Here is a 25,040-nt window from a genome sequence, read left to right as displayed (position 1 = left end):
CTTTCTCAGCCATGGATGCCCTCCGTCCTCATGCTTGTTTTTGTTCTGGCAGAGCTGCTCATGTTGCCGGCCCTTGGACCCCTGTGCAGCCTGTCTTTCCCAGAGTGTATCAGTAGCCCTGTCGGGGGATGTGGCCTAGGCCCTGCCTCATCCTGGTCTTTGCCTGCTCTTCCTTCCTTGCCTCTGTGTGTCTTCTTCTCTCGCTTCCACACGGGGCACAGTCACATCCACTGGCCTCCTGGTTAGTGGATCCTCCCTCCTGTTGGGCTCAGAGCTGTGCCACTCCCACCTGCACTGCAGAGAAGCTCAGACCCTTCTCTGACCTCAGACGCCGGAATCTGAGACCCCTGCCTCCCAGGCTGATGCCCCTTCAGGTCCCAGCGAAGCCGCTGCTCTGCGAGGTCTCCCCCGCCGCTGTCATGCCCTCCCGTGGCCTCTGAGCCCACGGACTGCTCTGTGGCTTGGGAGCTACATACGATTTTATTTGTCTGGTTTGGCTTCAGGCTTCTGTGGCAGGAATTGTCTCTTGCATCTTTTATGTGTCAGTACGTTGGGCAAATAGGAGAGGCATGATGGATGTTTTTTGGTTGATTGATAGAGAAATGGTTAATTTTATGTGAAAGTGCAAATAAGTGATAAATAACAGTATAACTGTTAATTATAATTTGGGAGGGACCAGACTTCTAAAATTGGGTCTGTCTGTAAGGCTGATCTTCCCTTTCCCTTTTCTCCGTTTTTCCTAGTCTTAAGTTTTCTTTTGATGTTGTGGAGATTGCTGTGTGTGACTACATTTTTGCTGCTGTGAGAAATTGATTCCCTTTTTTTCTTTTTGAGTTGGAGTCTCACTCTGTCGCCCGGGCTGGAGTGCAGTGACACGATGTTGGCTCACTGCAACTTCCGCCTCCTGGGCACAGGCGATTTTCGTGCCTCAGCCTCCTGAATAGCTGGGACTACAGCTACGTGCCATCGCGCCTGGCTAACTTTTATATTTTTAGTAGAGATGGGGTTTTACCATGTTGGCCAGGCTGGTCTCAAACTCCTGAACTCAGGTGATCCACCCACCTTGGGCTCCCAAAGTGCTGGGATTACAGGTGTGAGCTGTCAGCCAGGCCCTAGAAATTGATTCTAATCCTTTTAGATCTTGTAGGTTTCCTGTGTTTGAAATTCTTATATTAACGGGGATTATTATTATTATTACTATTTTTGAGACAGTCTTGCTCTGTCACTCAGGCTGGAGTACAGTGGCGCAATTGCAGTTCCCTGCAACCTCTCCCTCTGAGCGATTCTCCTGCCTCAGCCTCCTGAGTAGCTGGGATCACAGGTGCCCACTACCACGCCTGGCTTATTTTTTGTGTTTTTAGTAGAGATGGAGTTTTGCCATGTTGGTCAGGCTGGTCTCAAATTCCTGACCAAAGTGATCTGCCCGCCTCAGCCTCCCAGAGTTCTGGGATTACAGATGTGAGCCACTGTGCCCGGCCAGGATGATTGACAACCCTTTTCTAGCATCTTACCTGTTTGTGGTGGCTCACGATGAGCAAAGGGCTTTCCTAAACTTTTGCTCAACCTTGGGAGGTGCGTGGGCTCCTCACTTCTCTCCTCCTTGGGAACTCTGTTGCCTCTGGGCAAGGGGCACACCCAGAGGTGGTCGCACACACCTGAATGTGAGCAGTCAGTGGTCCCCGTCCTGCAAAGCCGGGCTGCTCAGAATGAGCTTGGAGCAGCAGCCAGAAGGCTCAGTGATGGGGAGTTGTTTAAGCTGGAATATGGTAATGCCACTGGCTGTTTATGCTGTGAGGTCACTTTGTGGGCTGCTGGGAACATTTTAAAAGGCTGAATCAGTCACGAAATAGTCATACATCCCCTAACGGGGTAGTCCTGAGAAATGTGTTGTTGGGCAGTGCTGTCGTGTGAACATCGTCGTCGGCGCGTAGATGTATGTGGGGTCGCCTGCTGCACGCTCAGGCTCGCTCCCGGGCTGCACGCCTGCACCGCACGACTGTAGATGCGGTACTGCAGAGAACTGTGACACAGTGCTGGTGGTGCAGGTGAGCATAGGTGAGGTGCGGTAGAAACGTGTCATCCTACAGGCCCACCGTCAGTCTGTCATTCCCCATTGACCCCTGGGTTCTACGATGCAGGACTAAGTGCAATACACCGTCACGAGCAGGTTGACACATGAGGTGAAGGTGCCTGTGAGGGATAGCAGTAGGAAGCCACGTCCTCTTGTGGTTTCTGAACTCTCTCTGAGTGCTGTGTTGCTTGGTTTGTGGATAAAGCAGACGTGGACCCAGGTCAGGGTTGCCAGGGTGTGAAGCTGGGTCTTGCGTGGCCCCACCTGTGAAGGAGGGTGGTGTTTACCTCACATTCCAAGGTTAGGTGAATAAACAGCACCTCGTTCTGGAAAGATAAGAGCTATGTGTGGTTATTTCTATCATTGGAGCATTTTTGTGTGAAATTACCTTTTTTTTTTTTTTTTTTTTGGCGTCAGTGGCACAATCTCAGCTCACTGCAGCCACCACCTCCCGGGCTCAAGTCATCCTCCTACCTCAGCCTCCCGAGTAGGTGGGATTACAGAGGCACGCCTCCACACCTGGATAATTTTTGTATTTTTAGTAGAGATGAGGTCTTGGCATGTTGTCCAGGCTGGTCTCGAGCTCTTGGGCTCAAGCAACCTTCCTACCTCGGCCTCCCAAAGTGCTTGGATTGTAGGCATGAACCACTACACCCAGCCTGAAATTAATTTTTTGTTTACTTAAAATTTTATATACTTTGTCAGAAGCTTATTTTGTCAAAAACAGTATATTTTTTCACTCTGGGGTTCTGATTCTAATCAGTCACTTACTAATTCAACAAACAAAATTTTCACTTCTGTAAACTCCTTTTTTCCTCTGAATGTATGGCGGTCCTGAGGAGGGTGCACACGTGCTCATTCCTGGAGGAGGCAGTGCATCTGATTTGGCCCCACCTGGGCCCCCACCTTTTGGACAAGCTCTCTTCTGAGTGCTCTCCCGCCCCATTGCAACTTCTTTTCTTTCTTGGGGTGGTAGTAGGGCTCTTTAAGATGTCCCTGGCTTTTGTTTTTGCAGGCCAGCACATGCACTGGAAGTTGTGATTTTTCTGGGCTCCAGTAGTGGTGTGGTGGGAAGGCTGTTTCCTGCCCTGCTGTTCACAGAGTTCCTCTGTGAAGCCCCTGCACGCTCCCACGCTGCAGCCCAGTGTGGGCGTCACTGCCTTCCAGGGAAGGCCTGGCCCTGGTAGGTTCGCTGCAGCATAGGAAGGACCTGGGGCTGTGCTCTCAAGGTACTCCAGTCTGGAATGGGTTGTTTGGTGTTATAGATGCTCTTCTGTGCGTGTCCTGTGGACCCTCTGTGTGGCGTGCCCTAGAGTGGCTTTGAACATGGCTGCCCTCTGTGTGCAGAGCCTGAACCCTCCAAGATGCCATGTCTTGGTGTGGGAGCAGGACTCAGGATGGCAGAAAGGGGAAGAGTCTCCCCCTCCCCATCTGCGGAGTTGGCATGGCTAGTTAGGTGGGGCCCCGGGGTGACCCGCTGGGATGCAGCTAGCGTGATCTCAGCTGTCTGCCTCAGTGCTGTCCAACACTCACAACTTCTCAGAAGCCCATGTCACCAGCAAGAGCCGAGCCTGAACTGGTGTGGCGTGAGGGCCCTTCTCCCAGGGCCTGGGGTGGAGTTGCTTTTCTTGGCCTAGATTTGGCAGTGCCTCCAGGGAGCTTCAAACCAGCATCTCCTGCTTGGCAGTGGCTGAGCTTGCTCCTGAATAGCTCGGCAGCCTGTGATTTACTGGGCTTGGAGAACATGCCCCCAGGAGGGGAAGCTGGCTTGCACGTTGCAGAAAAGCCAGCTTGGGTGGCTCGCAATTGAAAGGCGTGGCGGGTGAGGATGATTGCTAAGAAACTCCTTCTGTTTGCACCTTGCGCTGTGCTAGTTTCTGGAACAACAAAAACAGACCTGGCAGTGTTTCCTCATCACTGTGTGGGGTGTTTTTCTCTAATCCGGGTGTAATTGCCTCTGTCTAGGGTATGCTGTTCAGCAGGTGGTTTTAAGTTGGTCCCATTATGCTTCTATGAAAGTGGGATGTGGCCCCATTTCATGGCTTAGCTGGTGAGCACTCGAGACCGTGGATGACTAGAGCGCTGTCTCTGGCTGCGTCTTCTGCCAACAGGTCCCCGTCCCGCTGCCACACTGAGCACTGGCCACTGCACACTTTCTCAGGCCAAGACGGCCTTATTTTTAGATGAAGTCAGTGGAGGCAAACAAAGCCCTGTCTTCACTGACTCTTCCTTCCCTGTCGTCCTTTTTGCCCTCCTCAGTCCATGCCTGGAAAGTGGGTAACTTTTGGGGCTTTTCTCTGTGTGTGCCAAATGCCCAGGAGGCCCCTGTGTAATTCCGCTGGAAACTGCCCAACGTAGAGACATGTGTGGGGAGAAAAAGAATCCTTGACCTGTAAACACACTGGGTGCTGGTTACCGCAGATGGTGGCCGGTCCTGGTCTTGTGCTGTCTCCTGCGTGTGGCTGGGGACAGCGGGAGCTGGGCTGGGCGTTCCCAGGTGTGGGGTGTCAAGGCCAGTTACAAGAGATGATGCTTGCTCTCCTGAGAGCTCATCACCACTTGTATCTTTTTTTTTTTTTTTTTTTTTTTGAGTTGGAGTCTTGATCCGTAGCCCAGGCTGGAGTGCAGTGGTGCGATCTCGACTCACTGCAGCCTCCACCTCCCAGGTCCTGGTTCAAGCAATTCTCCTACCTCAGCCTCCCAAGTAGCTGGGATTACAGGCACGAGCCACCATGCCCAGCTAATTTTTGTAGTTTTTAGTAGAGATGGGGTTTCACCAAGTTGGCCAGTCTGGTCTCGAACTCCTGACCTCGAGATCCGCCTGCCACGGCCTTCCAGAGTGCTGTGATTACAGGTGTGAGCCACCACTCCCAGCTCACCACATTTATCTCAGTCTCCTATTCAGAATGTTGTACTGCACTTCGCAGAGTTTAGTAAATAAAGAATGTTCATGTGTGAGGGCACTCTTGGATTCTTTTTATTTAATGAGAGAGACCAGGCGATGTGTTAGCCTATTGCCAAATGAGACCAGGGGACATGGAGGATGGGGGATGGAGAGACTGGGGGACACACTAGGCTGTCACTGAGAGAGACTGGGGGATGCGTTAGCCTGTTGCTGAGAGAAATTGGGGGACATGCCAGCCCATTGACGGAGAGAGATCAAGGGACATGTTAGCCTGTTGCGGATAGAGACCAGGGGACACACTAGCCCACCAAGAGAGACTGGGGGACATGCCAGCCTGTTGACGGAGAGAGACCAGGGGATGGAGAGACTAGGGGACACGCTAGCCTGTCTCCTGAAGAGACCAGGGGATGAAGAGACTAGGGGACATGGTAGCCCATCACCAAGAGAGACCGGGGGTTCTTGCTAGCCCGTCACCAGGGGAGACTAGGGGACAGAGAGGCCAGGGGACATGATAGCCCGTCTGAGTAGGACTGGGGACATGCTAGCCCGTCACTGGGGGAGACCAGGGGATGGAGAGACCACAGGACATGCTAGCCAGTCGCCAGGAGAGACCAGGGGACACGCTGACCTGTTTGCAGGAGAGACTGGGGGACACGCTGGCCTGTTTCCAGGGGACACACTGGCCTGTTTGCAGGAGAGACCGGGGGACATGCTAGCCAGTCTCCAGGAGAGACCGGGGGACACGCTGGCCTGTTTGCAGGAGAGACCGGGGGACACGCTGGCCAGTCCCCAGGAGAGACCGGGGGACACGCTGGCCTGTTTCCAGGAGAGACCAGTGGATACGCTGGCCCGTTTGCAGGAGAGACCGGGGGACACGCTGGCCAGTCTCCAGGAGAGACCAGGGGACACACTGGCCTGTTGCCAGGAGAGGCTGGGGGACACGCTGGCCTGTTTGCAGGCGAGACCCGGGGACATGCTAGCCAGTCTCCAGGAGAGAGCGGGGGACATGCCAGCCTGTTTCCAGGAGCAGTTAGCATATCCCATATCTTGGTCCTGTGCCCTCCCGGCCACACAGCTGCTCTTCAGGTTTGGGTTCTGGCCTTTCCCCCAGGCTTCTCCATCAGTCTCTGTGATGGGCTTCGTTGTTCATCCCCATGTCCTCCATCTGACTCCCAGTGGAATCTGGTCACGTGGCCGCAGCTGTAGGTGATACGGTGGTGCCCCTTGTCTACAGGATGAGATTTCAGCTGCTCACGGGTTTTGTTGTGGAACAACTTACTCCACAGCTGGTGACATCAGTGACAGCCACACTCTTACATGGATCGATTCTGTGGCTTCGCAGGGCGGGGTGCAGGGGTGGCTTGTTACTACCCCTTGATGCCTGGGCCTCTGCCGAGAAGACCGCATGGCAGTGCCTCGAGGGACAGGGTGCAGCGGGCCCTCGGCTGAGACTGGCTCTTCCTGCGGGCAGCCAGCTTCCCGGGGGGAATGTCCTGAGGGGTGGTGTCCAGAGAGACCCTGACCGGGTGCCAGGCTTCTGACCTGGGACTGGAAGTCACCGGCATCGCTCCTGCCTGCCTCTGTTGTAGCAGTTGGAAGCCTACCAAGGTGGGGGGTGTGGGTGGGGGTGAGGGACCCTCCATGGTCCATCTGGCAAACTGTTCCCCACTGGGCTGGCGAGCTGGCTGCAGTGACAGTTTCTCTGTGACTGTTCCCCACTGAGCTGGCGAGCTGGCTGCAGTGACGGCTTCTCTGTGAAGTTTCTTGTCTTCTTGCCCCCCGGAGAGGGGGTGAGGCTTCTCCTTGTGCGTTGGTGGGCCTCAGGCCGTTAGCCCAGCCCCAGGGAGTTTCAGTGTGTGCTCTGCCCTGTGACTGCCCCGAACCCTGCATCCCACCGGGGGAGCGTGCCTGTGCCCTGGGGTTTCTGTTCACAAGTGTTTGCTCTGTAAACCGATGACTTGGGGTTAAAACACGTACTAAGTTGGATACATTTGGATTGGCGTGAAGTAATTTAACTTTCAATTTTGAATTTTACACAAACTAAATCTAGGGAAGAGTCTTAAAGTTAAATGAGAACTGGTTTTGGGCAAACAAGGATCATCTCCATTCACTTGGTAGGGACATGTACTATCCATCTCCCTAAAGAGAAAGGGGACTAAGTCTCCAACCTTCTTGGTGAATGTGTTTGATGAACACTTGCATGTGATTCTCAGAGTGGCTCAGTGGGGTGGGTGCTGCCGCTGCCCCGTTTTACAGACGCAGACACCCTGCTCTGCCTCATGGGGAGAATCAATGTCTCCTTCACATTTTGCTCATAGGTGTGGGATCTGCTCCACGGGGGTGACGGGTGGTCTGTGTGGCTTCACTGCTTCTCTGATCAGCCCTTAGGAGAGCCCCTCAGCCGGCTCAGTGGAGAGAGTCCAAGTTCCCTCTTCTTTTTTTTTTGACAGTGTCACTCTGTCGCCCAGGCTGGAGTGCAGTGGCGCGATTTCAGCTCACTTCAACCTTTCTGCCTCCTGGGTTCAAGCGATTCTCCTGTCTCAGCCTCCTGAGTAGCTGGGACTATGGGTGCGCGCCACCACACCCGGCTAATTTTTTATTTTTAATAGAGACAGGATTTCACCGTGTTGGCCAGGCTGGTCTTGGACTCTGGACGTCAGGTGATCCACCCGCCTCGGCCTCCCAGCACTGGCCCCCTCTTCTTTTAAGAAGACATTTCTATTCTACACTTTTTCTTTTTTACTTTTGAGATGTAGTCTTGCTCTGTGGCCCAGGCTGGAGTGCAATGGCATGTCTTGGCTCCCTGCAACCTCCACCTCCCGGGCTGAAGTGATTCTCCTGCCTCAGCCTCCCGAGTAACTGGGATTACATGGCTCACCATCACGCCTGGCTAATTTTTGTATTTTTAGTGGAGATGGGGTTTCACCATGTTGGCTAGGCTGGTCTCGAACTCCTGACCTCGTGATCGGCCCACCTTGACCTCCCAAAGGGCTGGGATTACAGGTGTGAGCCACTGCGCCCGGCCTATTCTACACATAAGTAAAAGATCAGGCAGTTTACAGGGTTCCTAATGCAAATAAAAGATGCCAGTGTTTAGTGAAAGCCTCTTCACCTTGGCCGAGCAGCTCCCAGTGGGCCCACCTGCTGCTTCGTTTTGCCATGTTGTGGGCGACAGCAAGGGCCCAGGGAGGGGTAGTGGCAGTGTGCAGTGCAGATGGTCTGAAACACAGAGTTTTCATTTGGACTGTGAAATTCTGTTTTCTGAAGGAAAGGAAATTGATTTGCTTTTTCTTAGAAGGGCTCAGCTCTAGGATGCTTTGGTTATGGGGCTTGGATATTTATGTGAATCTTTGCATCCATCCTCCAGACTTTACAGCAGAAGGTAAAAACTCAGGTTGAGAATTCAGGAGGGCTAGAACCAGTGTTTGAGAGAAAATCTGGTATTCCTGTTTGGTCTGATGGATTCCAGGTGATGACATCTGTGTGTGTGTGTGTGTGTGTGTCCTGGGGACCGGGTGCCAGGCCTGTGTGCGAGATACGGGCTGAGCTGGTCACCCTTCTCATTTGTTGGTGAAGCACGAATGCAGATGGAGACCCTTGTGTGAGGTAGTTTGGCCTGTAACTTTAAACCCTTGTCTCTTTATTTGTACGCATCCTGATAATTTTAAAAAACCTTTTTACAGGCTAATAGTGCCCTGAACTTAAACCTGGACACGTTTCAGTGATTCCACTGACGAGGGGGCTGGAGCGGCCACAGCCCTCCGTAGTGGACTGGACTCAGCACTGCGTCCCTATTTTCAGATGAACTTTTGGGAGATGACTTTGCTCGTTTCTTAAAATTACTTTATCGTGTACAAAAACTTTTTTTTGTTACTAGGTTGTAATTGTTTACAATAAAACTTCCAAAAGATAAAATGAATTGTTTTAACAATTTGTGTTTATGTTTTAAACTTGTAAGTGTATTTTTAACATTAAACTTTTTTTTTTAGGCACAAATATTTAAACATGGAAAACGTGAAGACTGTTTGCCCTATGGTAAGGTTTATTTTTAAGAGAAGATATATTTGTGGTGCAGGTTTGCCCACATAGAATCAAGAGTCTCCTTAACATTTTATTTGTAGTTATGGGAACTGTACGTTGGTATATTTGGAAACTGTCATTTTTTTTTTGGGGGTTTTTTTTTTTTAAGGGGGAGTCTCACTCTGTCACCAGGCTGGAGTGCAGTGGCGCGATCTTGGCTCACTGCAACGTCCACCTCTTGGGTTCAAGTGATTCTCCTGCCTGAGCCACCACGCCCAGCTAATTGTTTGTATTTTTAGTAGAGGTGGGGTTTCACCATATTAGCCAGGATGTTCTTGATCTCCTGACCTCGTGATCCACCCGCCTCAGCCTCCCGAAGTGTTGGGATTACAGGCGTGAGCCACCGCACCTGGCCTGTTGTGGGTTTTAATAACTGGGCTTTCATCTGCTCTCCTAGTCAGTTGATAAGGAGGGATTGCTGCTTGGGGTCTGGTATGGGAGGTCTGGGCAAGGCCTGTGTCATGATCTGAGGTTGGACCTGGCTTCTTGGGACCCGGTAGCAGCCATGTTCCTCTGATAGCCATAGCCACGGCCTCTTGTGCCTTCTTCCTTCTTCCTAATTCTCTTATTGTTTTTGAGGCAGGGTCTTCCTCTGTTGCCCGGGCTGGAGTACAGTGGTGTGATACACCTCACTGAAGCCTCGACCTTCTGGGCTCAAGCTATCCTCCCATTTCAGCCTCCCCAGGGGCTGGGACTGTAGGTGAGCACTACCATACCCGGCTAATTTTGTATTTTTTGTAGTGATGGGATTTTGCTGTGTTGCCCAGGCTGGTCTTGAACTCCTGGGCTCAAGCGATCTGCCCTGTCTTGGTCTCCCAAAGTGCTGAGCTTAAAGGCATTAGCCACGTGTCTGGCCCAATTCTCTTTAATTTTAGAGTGGGCCTCAGTTTGTGAAAGTAAGGGCATTACTTCTCTCCTTGCAGAGGTTTACCATATGGAAAAAGAGAAGTTTCTTAGAGTCTCTGTGTTTTAGTAGCTATCCAAATGTCAGATTTAAATAACTTTGTTTTTAAAAGTTTTCATTATGGAAAATTTGAAATATGTATAAGGAGAGAGAAAGGTGTGCAGGCCCCGTGTTTCTCTCTGGAGTGTCTGAGTTTTGGTGTGTGGTCCCTGTTTCGTCCTGCACCTCATGCAGGGACATGGTGCGTCTCACCTGTGTGTGCTTCCATGCATCTCTGGCAGATGGGGTTCTTTAGACACACGGCCGCCACGTCCTCACCACATCTGAGACCGCCAGCAGCGGTTGCCAGGCACTGTTGGCAGGAGGAGTGTCCTTGGTGATGTGAACGCAGACCTGCTCCCTCTTGGTCTGTTGTGCTTGTCACCCAGGTTGGTCTTGCCCACGGTGTTAACCTTCTGAGGAGTTACTCAGATGCTTTTATAGCTGGCCTGGTCTGCAGGCAAGCATGAGTGAGTTAAACAGGGAGGACCTCTGTCCGAGGCCACACGTGTCGCCAGGTGCACCTAAAGCTGGTGAATTTTCCCTTTCTATCGATTGCAGCCTCAAGGCAGAGCTTCCCCCAGGGCTCTGCAGATTCAGCCCTCCCACCCCACTGCTGTGTCCCCACCCCAATGCCCCCATCCCCCTGCTCTGTCCCCACCCCGCTGCCCCCATCCCCCTGCTGTGTCCCCCTCACTGCCCCCCCCCGTGCTCTGTCCCCGCCCTGATGCCCCCCCCCCCGCCTGCTGTGTCCCCGCCCTGCTGTCCCTTCCTCCTTCTCCTTGACTTGCATCACCTCACCCAGCTCTCAGCTCTGTCTTCAGCTTCTCTTCTTCTCTCCTCTCCCTGGTCAGCTGGTTGCAGTCTTGTCCATTTCACCTCAAGCCCATCTCTGAAGTCGCCATGCACTTCCATCCCAGCCCTTGTCTGTCTTGGGAAGGCCGTCCTCCTGGGCTGAGCTCGGTGCCTCCCCACCCCGCACACCTCCTGCTCACAGGCTCTCCCTTTCATGCTGTGCCCAGTGCTGCTTGGAGCCTCCCCTCGGCTCAACCTCCTGTCCTGCTGGTGTCGTTGCTGCATGACACTGAGTGATTCACCCTGAAAAAAAGAGCAAGCCACAGGAACCCCATCAGCCTGGGTGGTTTCCCTGGCCGCAGTGTGCCTGTGGCCTGGGTGTTCTCCCTGGCCGTAGTGTGCCCTGTGGCCTGGGTGTTCTCCCTGGCTGCAGCGTGCCCTGTGGCCTGCGTGGTTCCCTGGCCGCAGCGTGCCCATGACTTGCGGGGTCTCCCCGGCTGCAGCATGCCCCATGGCCTATGTGGTCTTCCCGGTTGCAGCATGCCCCGTGGCCTCCGTGGTTCCCTGGCTACATTGTGCCATGTGGCCTGTGTGGTCTCCTCCACTGCAGCATGCCCATGGCCTGCGTGGTCTCCCTGGCTGCAGTGTGCCCAGTGGCCTGCGTGGTTCCCTGGCTGCATTGCGCCATGTGGCCTGCGTGGTCTCCCCCACTGCAGCATGCCCGTGGCCTGCATGGTCTCCCCTGCTGCAGCGTGCCCGTGGCCTGCGTGGTCTCCCCCGCTGCAGTTTGCCCGTGGCCTGTATAGTCTCCCAGGCTGCAGCATGCACCAAGGCCTGCAGGGTCTCCCCAGCCGCAGCATGTACTGTGATCCATGGTTCTCCCCGGCTGCAGCGTGCTCTGTGGTCTGTGTGGTCTCCCCGGCCGCAGCGTGCCCTGTGGCCTGCATAGTTTCCCTGGCCGTGGTGTGTGCTGCCCCTCTTCAGGTTGGCTCCCTGCCCTCTGGGCGCTTGCTCTCCTGACCCACCACTGTCGCTTCACAGCAAGGAAGTTGAGTAGGTTCAACTCCAGCAGCTTTTGGTTCACGATTTGGGATGATAGGGGTCTTGGTGATGTCTCCTGCCTTGAGATCCCCAAGGAGCTGGCTGTGGTTTCGGGGATGCAGGTGATGCAATCAGAAGGTCCCTGCAGCCCTCCCTGCACTGAGTCCAGCTCTTGTTTACAGCTGCCACCGTCCTTAGCTGCCTTGATGGCTGCAGACTCCCTGAGAGCAACCAGACCCTGCTGCGGAAGCTGGGGGTGAAGCTCGTGCAGCGACTGGGACTGACCTTCCTGAAGCTGAAGGTGGCAGCATGGAGGTAGGCACTGTGAGGACGGTGGGGTGGGGTGGGGGGGTGCCATTGGGGACAGGTGCTGTTGGGGCGGGTGCTGTGGGGAGGCGGGCACCGTGGAGTGGGTGGTTGCTGTTGGGAGATGGGTGGTCACTGTGCGGGGGTGGGCACCATGTGTTGGGGGCCACGTGCTGTGGTTCTGGACACAGTTGGCACTGTCTGGAGGGTGGGCCAAGCCATGGGTGAACATCTGTGGGCATGGCCAGTGCTGTGGCTTTTGTGTCCAGTGGTGATGGCAGAGAAGACACGTCAGTAACAAGTGTCTTCTGCTTTCATTGTTTCATTTCATCCCAGAAGTGTTTCTGATTTTGAGAGGAAGGTTTTTCTTTGGTTATTTTCTGATTGCATCTTTCGGTTGGCAGAAGTGCAGCTGGTGTGACAGGAGGGCAGCGTGTGTGCATCGTGTGGCCTCCCTGGCGTGGCGGCATGTGTATGTCGTGTCGGTTGGATGTGGTGTGGGCTCCCTGGTGTGGGCGGCATATGTGTGTTGTGTGGCTCAGAGGCTGTGTACGTGTGTTGTGTGGCTGGGAGGCGGCGTATGCGTGTTGTGTGTCTCAGAGGCAGTGTATGCGTGTTGTGTGGCTAGGAGGCGGCAGATGCATGTTGTTTCATTTGGAGGCAGTGTATGTGTGTCGTATCGCTCGGAGGCGGTGTATGCGTGTTTTATGGCTTGGGTTTGTTCTCCGTAACACTTGGCCTCCTTGCCATTCTCTGACAGGTGTGTCTGGGTCTCACCTTGTGCTTCTTTATCTTGAGGTGCCCAGGGATCCAAGTGAATTTTTGAGCAGAGTTTTGGGTCTCCTTCTCAGCAGCTCCTTTCTCCTCAACATCCTCTCCCGCAAATGGGAGCCTTCCACCTAGCGAGACTGCTGTCCTCTGGGCTGTTTCTTGCTGCAGTTTAGAAAGCGCCCCTGCGGGGAGGAGGTCAGGTGGTGTAGCAGGGGGTTGTAGCCCTGCCTTGGCGGCCATCACCTGCCGGCCGGCGGTGGCTTGATGCTTTCTGTCCAAGTCTCCTCGTTGAGGGCAAGAGGGCATGTGTGGCAGCAGCCTGAGGTCATCATCTTCATGGTGTTTTCTGGTCTTTGTGAGGTAACTGAGCTTCGCACTCGGTGACAACAGTGGCAGCTGAAGTGACGCCCAGCCCTGAGGTGTTAAGGGAAAGTGGGGGCCAGGATACACTCACCTGTGGGTATTAGGGGAGACTGGGGGTTGGGGTGCTCCCACCTGTGGGGTGTTAGGGTAGAGTAGGGGCCGGAGTGTGCTCGCCTGAGGGGTATTGGGGAGAGTAGGAGCCGGGGTGTGCCCACCCGTGGGTGTTGGGGGGAGTGGGGGCCGGGGTGCACCCATGCATGGGGTATTAGGGGAGACTGGGGGCTGGGGTGTGCCCACCTGTGGGATGTTAAGGGTGACTGGGGACTGGGGTGCTTCTGTCCGTGGGGGTGTTAGGGGAGAGCAGGGGCTGGGGTGCTCCTGCCTGTGGGGTGTTGGGGAGGCTGGGGGCCAGGGTGCGCCTGTCTGTGGGGCGTTGGGGAGATGGGGCCGGGGTGTGCCTGCCCGTGGGACGTTAGGGGAGACTGGGGGCTGGGGTGCTCCCGCCTGTGGGGTGTTAGGGGAAAGTGGGGGCCAGGGTGCGCCTGCCTGTGGGGTGTTGGGGAGAGTGGGGGCCAGGGTGTGCCTGCCTGTGGGGTGTTAGGGGACAGCAGCCCGTGGGGTGTTGTCTTGCTGGGTGCTCGATGGTGTCGGCCGTGGTCCTGTGATGGCTGATGACACTCTCTTCATACATTTCAGTTATTCTGCATGACAGTGCACCCCTAAACTTAGCAACTTAAATAGTGTGCTTTTTCCTCAGTTTGGGTGAGTCTGGGATCTGGATGTGGCTCAGCCAGGTCCCCGGTCAGGGTCTCATCTGGGGCTTCGTGAAGGCACTGGCCGGGCTGCTGCCATCTCAAGGCCTGCATTGGGAAGGGTCTGCTTCCAGGCTCCTCATGGGTTGTCATTGGGACCTGGTGCCTTGTGGGCTGTTGGCTGGGACCCCTTCGAAGTCCTTACCACGTGGGCCCCTCCACAGGGCAGCACACAGCGTGGCAGCCGGCTTCATTGGAGGCTGAGAGAGGCGGGTGGAAGCCAAGGCCTCTTGGATGGAGGCAGCTCTGGCTTCTTGTGTGTTCTGTTCTCGGGGACGGAATCTCTGGGCCCAGGCCACACCTCATGGAGAGGAATGCGGGAGGTGGAGGCGTGGGGCCATCTGGGAAACTGCCCTGACTCTCTGTGTTTCCTATACTTGGAAACTGAGTCCCAGAGACCTAGGCTGGGTCATTCAAGGCAGGTTGATGGCGTCAGCACCAGGATGTGAGTTCTGGTTCTGCCTCCGAAGCCCAGGTTGTTTATCCTCTGGGAGTCTGCCCCAAACTCCACCAGGTGCCTTTTCTGCATGAGGCCCAGTAAGCAGGGCCCACAGCCAGGCTGCCTGCCCTGCGCTCACCCTTGGCAGGAGTGACCGTGTCACAGGGGCCTTGCTCAGTGTGGAGCTGGGCTGCATGCTTTGAGCACATCCTCTCACTGCTCCTCACGGGAGCTCTCTGCTTAAGACTGCGTTCCCATTTGACGGAGGGGATTCTGTGTAGCACTGCATTCCTTCCCATTTTACGGAGGAGACTCTGCTTAGCACTGTGTTCCCATTTTATGGAGGGACTCTGCGTAGCACTGCAGTCTCATTTTACGGAAGGGACTCTGCATAGCACTGCATTCCCATTTTACGGAGGGGACTCTGCGTAGCACTGCAGTCTCATTTTACGGATGGGACTCTGCGTAGCACTGCAGTCTCATTTTACGGATGGGACTCTGCGTAGCACTACAGTCTCATTTTATGGAGGGGACTCTGTGTAGCACTGTGGTCTCATTTTACGGAGGGGACTCTGCGTAGCACTGTGGTTTCATTTTACGGAAGGGACTCTGCGTAGGACTGCGTTCCTTCCCATTTTACGGAGGGGACTCTGTGTAACACTGTGTTCCCATTTTACGGAGGGGACTCTGCGTAGCACCGCATTCCTTCCCATTTTATGGAGGGGACTCTGCATAGCACTGCAGTCTCATTTTACGGAGGGGACTCTGCGTAGCACTGCAGTCTCATTTTACAGAGGGGACTCTGTGTAGCACTGCAGTCTCATTTTACGGAGGGGACTCTGCGTAGCACTGCAGTCTCATTTTACGGAGGGGACTCTGCATAGCACTGCATTCCTTCCCATTTTACGGATGGGACTCTGCGTAGCACTGCAGTCTCATTTTATGGAGGGGACTCTGCATAGCACTGCGGTCTCATTTTACGGAGGGGACTCTGCGTAGCACTGCAGTCTCATTTTATGGAGGGGACTCTGCATAGCACTGCGGTCTCATTTTACGGAGGGGACTCCGCGTAGCACTGCGGTCTCATTTTATGGAGGGGACTCTGCGTAGGACTGCAGTCTCATTTTACGGAGGGGACTCTGTGTAGCACTGCAGTCTCATTTTATGGAGGGGACTCTGCGTAGGACTGCAGTCTCATTTTACGGAGGGGACTCTGCGTAGCACTGCAGTCTCATTTTATGGAGGGGACTCTGCATAGGACTGCAGTCTCATTTTACGGAGGGGACTCTGTGTAGCACTGCAGTCTCATTTTACGGAGGAGACTCTGCTTAGCACTGCAGCCTCATTTTACGGAGGGGACTCTGCGTAGGACTGCGTTCCTTCCCATTTTACGGAGGGGACTCTGCATAGCACTGCAGTCTCATTTTACGGAGGAGACTCTGCTTAGCACTGTGTTCCCATTTTATGGAGGGACTCTACTTAGGACTGCATTCCTTCCCATTTTACGGAGGGGACTCTGCGTAGCACTGCAGTCTCATTTTACAGAGGGGACTCTGCGTAGGACTGCGTTCCTTCCCATTTTACGGAGGGGACTCTGCGTAGCACTGCATTCTTTCCATTTTACGGAGGAGACTCTGCTTAGCACTGCGTTCCCATTTTATGGAGGGACTCTGCGTAGCACTGCAGTCTCATTTTACGGAGGGGACTCTGCGTAGCACTGCAGTCTCATTTTATGGGGAGGACTCTGCGTAGCACTGCAGTCTCATTTTACGGAGGGGACTCTGCATAGCACTGCGGTTTCATTTTACGGAAGGGACTCTGCGTAGGACTGCGTTCCTTCCCATTTTACGGAGGGGACTCTGTGTAACACTGTGTTCCCATTTTACGGAGGGGACTCTGCGTAGCACCGCATTCCTTCCCATTTTATGGAGGGGACTCTGCATAGCACTGCAGTCTCATTTTACGGAGGGGACTCTGCGTAGCACTGCAGTCTCATTTTACAGAGGGGACTCTGTGTAGCACTGCAGTCTCATTTTACGGAGGGGATTCTGCATAGGACTGCAGTCTCGTTTTACGGAGGGGACTCTGTGTAGCACTGCAGTCTCATTTTACAGAGGAGACTCTGCTTAGCACTGCAGTCTCATTTTACGGAGGGGACTCTGCGTAGGACTGCATTCCTTCCCATTTTACAGAGGGGACTCTGCATAGCACTGCAGTCTCATTTTACGGAGGGGAATCTGCGTAGGACTGCGTTTCTTCCCGTTTTACGGAGGGGACTCTGCGTAGCACTGCAGTCTCATTTTACGGAGGGGACTCTGCGTAGCACTGCGTTCCTTCCCGTTTTATGGAGGGGACTCTGCGTAGCACTGCAGTCTCATTTCACAGAGGGGACTCTGCGTAGGACTGTGTTCCTTCCCGTTTTATGGAGGGGACTCTGCGTAGCACAGCAGTCTCATTTTATGGAGGGGACTCTGCGTAGCACTGCGTTCCTTCCATTTTACGGAGGATACTCTGCTTAGCACTGCAGTCTCATTTTATGGTGGGGACTCTGCGTAGCACTGCGTTCCTTCCCATTTTACAGAGGATACTCTGCTTAGCACTGCAGTCTCATTTTACGGAGGGGACTCTGCGTAGGACTGTGTTCCTTCCCATTTTACGGGGGGACTCTGCGTAGCACTGCATTCCTTCCATTTTACGGAGGAGACTCTACTTAGCACTGCGTTCCCATTTTATGGAGGGACTCTGCGTAGCACTGCAGTCTCATTTTACAGAGGGGACTCTGCATAGCACTGCAGTCTCATTTTACGGAGGGGACTCTGCGTAGCACTGCATTCCCATTTTGCGGAGGGGACTCTGTGTAGCACTGCAGTCTCATTTTACGGAGGGCACTCTGCGTAGCACTGCATTCCTTCCCATTTTACGGAGGGGACTCTGCGTAGCACTGCAGTCTCATTTTATGGGGGGGACTCTGCATAGCACTGCAGTCTCATTTTACGGAGGGGACTCTGCATAGCACTGCGGTTTCATTTTATGGAAGGGACTCTGCGTAGGACTGCGTTCCTTCCCATTTTACGGAGGGGACTCTGTGTAACACTGTGTTCCCATTTTACGGAGGGGACTCTGCGTAGCACTGCATTCCTTCCCATTTTATGGAGGGGACTCTGCATAGCACTGCAGTCTCATTTTACGGAGGGGACTCTGCGTAGCACTGCAGTCTCATTTTACAGAGGGGACTCTGCGTAGCACTGCAGTCTCATTTTACAGAGGGGACTCTGCAAAGGACTGCAGTCTCATTTTACGGAGGGGACTCTGCGTAGCACTGCAGTCTCATTTTACAGAGGGGACTCTGCATAGGACTGCGTTCCTTCCCATTTTACGGAGGGGACTCTGCATAGCACTGCTGTCTCATTTTATGGAGGGGACTCTGCATAGCACTGCATTCCTTCCATTTTACGGAGGATACTCTGCTTAGCACTGCAGTCTCATTTTACAGAGGGGACTCTGCGTAGGACTGCGTTCCTTCCCATTTTACGGAGGGGACTCTGCGTAGCACTGCAGTCTCATTTTACGGAGGGGACTCTGCATAGGAATGCATTCCTTCCCATTTTACGGAGGGGACTCTGCGTAGCACTGCAGTCTCATTTTACGGAGGGGACACTGCTTAGGACTGCGTTCCTTCCCATTTTACGGAGGGGACTCTGCATAACACTGTGTTCCATTTTACGGAGGGGACTCTGTGTAGCACTGCGTTCCCATTTTACGGAGGGGACTCTGCGTAACACTTGTGTTCCCATTTTACGGCGGGGACTCTGCGTAGCACAGCGTTCCCATTTTACCCAGGAGAAATGGAGGCATGGAGCGGCTCAGGAGCCACGCAGAGTAACGCAGCAAGTAGTTGTAGAGCAGGCCTGACTGTGAGCCAGGTCCCAGGGCCTGTACTGTGGCCCCTTCAGGGCGTGTCTGGGGGATGATCATGCAGAGGCCCCAAGTGGGTGTGAAGAGGGCTACACATCGGTGGCTTTTGAGGGGCGTTCAGGAGGCAGGATCTGTAGGAACTGGTCGTGGGTGAGACACAGTACCTGGTGATGAAGGGGCCACGTGTGGCCTGGGTGGTGGCAGTGGTGGCCGTTCAGGAAGGGGCTGTCAGGAGGCAGAGCACGTCCTGAAGGCTGAGCGCACCCCCAGGGAAGGTACTGGTCCTGTGGTCTGTGTACTTATCATTGTACTTTCTCTCCTGACTCCATCATCAGAACTGGACACCAGGTGAGATGTTCTGGAGTCGGGCGGATTCACGGCTCACACCAGACTCCTCCTGGCGGTTCGTGCTGATGGTGGTGCCTCGGGGTTCTTCCTTCTTATCCAGTCTCTGTAAATGTAAAGTGCCTGGAATTTTACAGGCATCCTTTTGAGATTCAAAGTGACATTAAATTATTGATTTCCGTCATCAGGACACAGTGTCTGTTAGGTTTTGGGCTGCAGAGCTGATCTGAGAATGCTTTGATCTGCACAGGTATCAGCGTGGCTGCCGATCTTTGGCTGCAAATCTGCAGCTCCTCACTCAGGGTCAGAGCGAGCAGAAGCAGAAGCCGCCCCTCCTGACCTCAGATGACAACGAAGATGACGACGTCCCAGAGGGCGTGGAGAGCGTGATAGGTGTGTGGGGTCTAAGCCGTGGCCTCAGGTCTTAGGCACTGTCGGGCTGTGTCGTTCCCCCACCCCCCGCCCTCTGCCACCTGCTCCCCACCACCTGCTCCAGGACTGCACTTCCTCCTTCCCTGTCCCCTTCGCCTAGTGCATGGCTGCTGCCGGTCCTCTGGCTCTGGAACCCTACCTGTTCCTCCCCGTGGACAGTCTCTTCCTGTGTGCCGTAGAAGCCCCTTTTCCCGCAGCCTCCCCACCTTCCTGAGCCTCCCCACCTTCCTGACCTGCTTGCTCTCAGGGGCTGGGCGTGTCTGCGGGAAACAGTTCCCCCAAGAAATTGAGGTGGGGTCCCTGGGGCTCAGGTCTTTGGCTCCTTTGCCCCTAAACCCTGCTTAGCTCCTAAACTCAAGAGCCATTTCGAACTCCCTTAAACCACGTTGCACTTCGCAGAGGTCTCCATCCCCTGCCCTGTCCCCTCCTCCGCTGCACGGAGACCAGCCTGGGAAACAAAGTGAGCCCCTCAAGGCGGCCATCCTGGGACTGGCTTCTGTCCCCACACTGCCCCACCCTCTTGCCGTGGGTTGGATGAGGTCTTCCCCGGCCCCAGGCAGGGCCTCCTCGTGTCCCCTCCCTTGTGAGGCCCTCATCCTCCCAGTATGTCTCAGCTTCCTGATGGGCCGGCAGGGCCTTGCCGCCTGTACTGTGCCGCGCTCTGCTCACATCCCCTCTGCTCCCTCCAGGGCAGGCTTCTGCCTGGAGTTGTCCACACCCCACCTAGACTGTGACCCTCAGGGCGCCCGCGGCGCTGTTGCCAGCCCTGAGCCAGCAGGCACTCTGGCTCTTCCCTTGACCTTTGCTTCTCAGAGCCCTCCCAGGTTGCGTGGTGGGTGCCAGTATCTGTGCTGGGCGGCTCCGAGTCCCAGGTGGGGCCCTGGGTCTGCCCCTTCCCTGCGTTTGCTGCCTGCCGCAGGCTCGCTCTGTCTCCCATCCCCTGCAGGCAATCCCCTCTGCCCTCATTCCAGCTGCTGTGCTGGCTCCAGACTGTCCCTCCACCCTCCCCTGTAGTCATTCAGCGAGCTTCTCCGTCAGGTCTTCCCGGCCTGCTTGGTACCCTTGGGCCCAGGTTTCCACCCTGCTGAGGCTTGCAGGGTCCTCACCATGTGACCCGACCCCCTCCTTGCATCCTCTAGGCTTCTGTGTGGTTCTTCTTAAGGTTCAGCCTGTCACCAAGGCCTGGTCCCCGGGAGAGCACGTCTTCATGCGGCCGCTGGCTGGGGGTTTTCTCTAGGAAGCTTTTCCCAGCCCTTCTTGGTCCCACGTGAGCTGCAGGTCCTTCTCCTGGCCTGGGTGGGGCCCTTGATGTTGGCCTTCACCTGGGGGTAGGCAGCTGCTCCCGTCGCCTGCTCTGATGAGGGGAGCTGCTTCGTAAGAGCAGAGAACTTAGGAACATGGATTTATGTGATTATCTGAAAACACAGAGAAGAAAATGTTCTTTTCCTATTAATATTATTCTGAACGTAATTCCCTTCAGCGTGTGCACTGAGTAGTGTATGGGCTGGGTCACCTTACAGCAGGAAGACTAGGAGCTTTGTGTGGACCACCATGCATCGCTTCCTCTTCCTACAGAGCAGCTGCTGGCCGGGCTGAAGGACAAGGACACTGTCGTGCGGTGGTCTGCAGCCAAGGGGTAGGTGTCGCGGCCGCAGGAGCGCCCTGTGGAGTGGGCCGGCCTCTCGGCCACTGTGCCAAGCCTTTTGAATCAGGAGAACTTCACGTGCGATTCAACAGATAGAGATTCCCAAGCGCTTTGGAGTACAGCGTGGCTTCCTCTAACTGACACGTGTCACTTTATGCATTGGTGTGAAGAAGGTTCCCGAGGCGGAGCTCCAGGCCCATCCATCCTCCTGCCCTGGCTGGCCTTGCCAGGTCACAAGCAGGCTGGCTTTGCCTGTTTATCCTCTAAATGTTCCCGTTTTTCTCACATCCTCATCCCTGTGCCCCCACCTATCGTTGCCCACAGATGGGGTCACGGCTCCTACAGTGATGGTGCTCAGGGAAGAGACCTTTTGTGTGGGGTGAGCAGGTACCAGCCCCTCATTCACCCTTCAATAGCACCTGTCGTACCTGCGGGAGCTGATGTGCAGCCTGGGCCTCCAAGGAGGTCGTGGGGCAGATCCAGTGGGGCCAGGCCTTGAGCACAACTGGTGGAGCCCTGGCTTGGAGGAGCTGGTGGCTTTGTGGACTCGGGTCTGTGCAGGGACAGCAATACACGTGATGCTGAGGTGTCAGGGGGTGTTTCAGTTTCAGTTAGTACCAAGCTTGGATTTTAATTTGAACAGGCAGGTTCATGGGAAGGAAAAACACCAGCCGAGAAATAGGAATAAGGAATAGGTTTATTTACAAATATATACAATACCATCTGCATCGACACCAGCAAAGAAATCGGCACGGGTAATCGCAAGGTCAATCTGGGAGCCTCACAGCAACACCAGCAAATAAATCAGAAAGGAATCAGCACGGGCATACACCAGAAAGAAATCAGCACGGGTATACACCGGCAAAGATCAACACGGGCGTCCGGCAAAGAAATCAGCACGGGTAACTGCAAAACCAAGCCTTCTGTCGACTCTTAGTAATAAGCTCTTTCCTGTAACATAACACTAGACTGTTCTTCTTATAGTGTATTAGTACTGAATTATCTTTTATACTGTACTAAAAAAAGAAGTTCATTTCTTTTATATTGTGCTAAAGAAAGAAGCTTATTTACAGTTTAAGATATGCTGACTCCGTCTTCATTATGCAACTGCGTCCTTGAATTGCTTATTAAAAAGTGGACCACGGGAACTGGCCAGGTTCCCAGATCCGGGTTCAAGGTGAGTTGAACTCACTCTGTGCACCGAATGCTCTCAACTGATACAAGGAAATGAAGATCATGTGGAGTCTGTGCAAAGCTTTATAAACAATCTAGTTAACCCTTACAGGGGGGCCCCTGCTGTGGAGGAGATGAGGCAGGTGCAGGGGGCTGGCAGGTGCTGAGGTGTCGGGGGGGCCCCTGCTGTGGAGGGGATGAGGCAGGTGCAGGGGCCGGCAGGTGCTGAGGTGTCGGAGGCCCCTGCTGTAGAGGGGACGAGGCAGGTGTGGGGCCGGCAGGTGCTGAGGTGTCAGGGGGGCCCCTGCTGTGGACAGGACGAGGCAGGTGTGGGGGCCAGTAGGTGCTGAGGTGTCGGGGGGGCCCCTGCTGTGGAGGGGATGAGGCAAGTACGGGGGCCGGCAGGTGCTGAGGTGTCGGGGGGGCCTCTGCTGTGGAGGGGACGAGGCAGGTGCAGGGGCCGGCAGGTTCTGGGGTGGGGCAGGAAGGCTGTTTTTGCCCTTGCTGTCCCGTGCATCTGTGCTGGGTCCGTCTACACCGTGAGCTCTGGATGGAGCTCCACGGGGCTTCAGGGGCTCGCGCAGGCCTTTGTATAGCTCTCCACAGGGATGGCTTCTCAGCCCAGAACGTTGTCTGGTTGGGTGTGATGGGCCCACGCAGTGAGAGGCTGGGCGGGCCTTCCTAGGGTCCTTCCTGGAGGCTTCCGACTGGGACCTTCCCCATGGGGCCGTCTCCAGGGACTTGGACCCTGTGAGCTGGCCCCAGGCGGCCTCCATGTGGGGCCATGAGCCCATGTCACTTGGCCTAATGGGACCCTGTACAGTCAGCATTTGGGGTGGCAGACAGGAAGCCCGGCTCCAGTAGGGAGGGTCAGGGTGAAACCCTCAGTGTTCACCGGCTGCCTCGGTGCCCTCAGCCGCCACTGGTGGCCGGCAGTGTCTGTGTTACAGTTGTACACGGTGACCTGCCCCATGCCATGTGTGCTCGTTCCCTTTGTATCTACCTGGCTTCAGATGTGTGCAGGCTCCTTTATCCTGCAGCGTGTTTTACCACAGGGGCTCCAAGCAAGGAGCAGGCTCCTTCCTTTACGCTCCAGCATGTTTTACCACCAGGGCTCCAAGCAGGGTGCACATTCCTTCATCCTCCAGCATATTTTACCAAGGGGGCACTGAGCAGTGTGCAGGCTTGCCTGGAGCTGGCCCCTTCTCTGCTGGTCTCTGGAGGAAAGGATGGTTGCTCAGGCATTCACGCATGCCCTCGGCGACAGGCTGGTTCCCCTGACGGATTGCTGCGTTTCTCTCAGTCTCGGTAGGATGGCTGGCAGGCTTCCCCAAGTGCTGGCGGATGACGTGGTCGGGTCTGTGCTGGAGTGCTTCAGGTATGTGAGAAGAGCAGGGAGTTGTGTGGGCCCGACTCTGAGCTGGGAAGCCCTGGCTTTCCTTATATCCTTTCACGCTTTCTTTTCGTTGAGCTGTTTGTCAGAACTCCAAAAGCTCTTTTTTTCCACCGTAGTTAAACGTGAGAACTCTTGTTACTTCTGGTATGTTGCTTTTATCAACTCCATTCTATTTAAAAAACTTAAGGATAAAGAGACATCAGTTTAAATATGTACCCATGTAGGAGTTTATTCTGAAAGGAGATTCTCTGTCGAATGGGTTGGAGCTGCTCCGAGAACTTTCTGTGGGCGTATGTCCTGGCCTGCCCCTCACCTGCATGTTAGCCACCTGTGTCCCCCAGACCTTAAAGTGAGGCTGGTGTGACTGAGGCCTGAGTTTGAAATTGCATTTCCTTTGAATGAAATGGGAGGCTTTGAGAGGCCAAAGTGGGAGGACTGCTTGAGCCTGTGAATTCGAGACCAGCCTGGGTAACAAAGTGAGGCCCTGTCTCCAAAAATTTAAAAAATTAGCTGGATGTGGTCCCAGCTACTCGGGAGGCTGAGGTGGGAGGATCACTTGAGGCCAGGAGTTAGAGGCATCATTAGGCCATGATGGTGCCACTGCTGCACTCCATCCTGGGCAGTAGAGTGAGACCCGGTCTCAAAAAAAAAGTTGAGTTTCCACAGCCGCAAGTGCTGCGCTGTGTCAGCCTTTCCGGGAGTTCCGGGGTTTGGGGCTGCCATGGCTTGTGTGTGGTAGCGGTGTGGACTGCGGTATGCAGGCGGCAGGGCCTCGGGTTTCTGGCCCGGTGTGCTCACACGTGACCTCCTAGGGAGTCTTCCTTCTGCTTGTGTGAATGTCTCCCCTAGTTTGAGAAGCAGAGGGTTGAGAAAGGCGTCTGCATGCTCAGGACCCCAGGTGTGTGATCGTCCCTCATTAGCCCAGGTGCCAGGGAGAAAGGTGTGGTGTCAGCACTTCGGAGGCCCTGGCTCTTGCTGCCTGTCAGTCACAGGGACAGCTCCGCAGCAGCCCACAAAGTCTTATTTTCCTTCTGGAGCAGATTTCTTGTGCATTTAGCCTCCAGCCTGCTCAGTAACAATTTTGGGAGCACAGGAAACAGTGTGTCAGATATGGGTCATCTTTTTCAGAGCAGTGCGCCCGTATGAGAAGCATTCTTCCAGTGGCAACATTCCTAGGGGAACACATGCTGTGCAGCTGTTTTAACAGTGACCACTTGATGGGAGGCAGGGGTTGGGGGGTGGTGAGTGCTCGGCTTCTCTGTGTGCGACCTCCTGCCTTGTTTCAGGCGTGTCCCTGAAGCTCCGTTCTGGTGGGCTTGGTGGGTGAATGTCCTCACCTGCAGACTTCATGGCAGTGTGGTGGGCTCTGAGGTGGGCCCTGGGCCTGCCTGCGTCTGTCTGGACTTGGCCTCTCTTCTGGCCACCGGGCCCGCCTGTTCCTTAGGCCTGGAGTGTCTCCCTCAGCTCACTGCCCACCCCTCCTCCCACATGTGCAGCCTCTCCTGACTATGTGTACCTTACTCCAGCTCACCGTCTTGGTCTAGTTTCATTTGTCCTGGCTGGTTTCATCTTCAGGTGTTTCTTTACCTTTAGTTTTGTTATTTTACT

The 25,040-nt window shown here is 54.7% G+C and overlaps 1 protein-coding gene across 12 annotated transcripts in view; it reads left to right on the top strand.

The window, feature by feature from the left end:
- Positions 1-25,040, top strand: part of LOC135272786 (tubulin-specific chaperone D-like) — a 151,220-nt gene that overhangs the window by 31,012 nt on the left and 95,168 nt on the right. For 8 of the 12 annotated variants that reach the window (XR_010340747.1, XR_010340746.1, XR_010340745.1 and 5 more), the window contains exons 7-10: positions 8,966-9,011; positions 12,018-12,150; positions 19,037-19,179; positions 20,794-20,854. Coding sequence is in view for 6 of the 12 variants with exons in the window: in XM_064371439.1 (XP_064227509.1) it covers positions 8,966-9,011; positions 12,018-12,150; positions 19,037-19,179; positions 20,794-20,854 (383 nt within the window). In the remaining 6 variants the exon portion in view is untranslated. Of the gene's footprint in view, positions 1-8,965; positions 9,012-12,017; positions 12,151-19,036; positions 19,180-20,357; positions 21,610-25,040 lie in introns of those variants that run through there. The other 4 variants (XR_010340750.1, XM_064371442.1, XM_064371440.1 and 1 more) reach the window with 2 other exon arrangements.

The sequence above is a fragment of the Aotus nancymaae genome, unplaced genomic scaffold (genome assembly GCF_030222135.1).
Source record: "Aotus nancymaae isolate 86718 unplaced genomic scaffold, 86718_ANA_hifiasm-v0.15.2.pri h1tg000131l, whole genome shotgun sequence".
Lineage (NCBI taxonomy): Eukaryota > Metazoa > Chordata > Mammalia > Primates > Aotidae > Aotus > Aotus nancymaae.
This window is presented reverse-complemented; position numbering and strand designations above follow the sequence as displayed.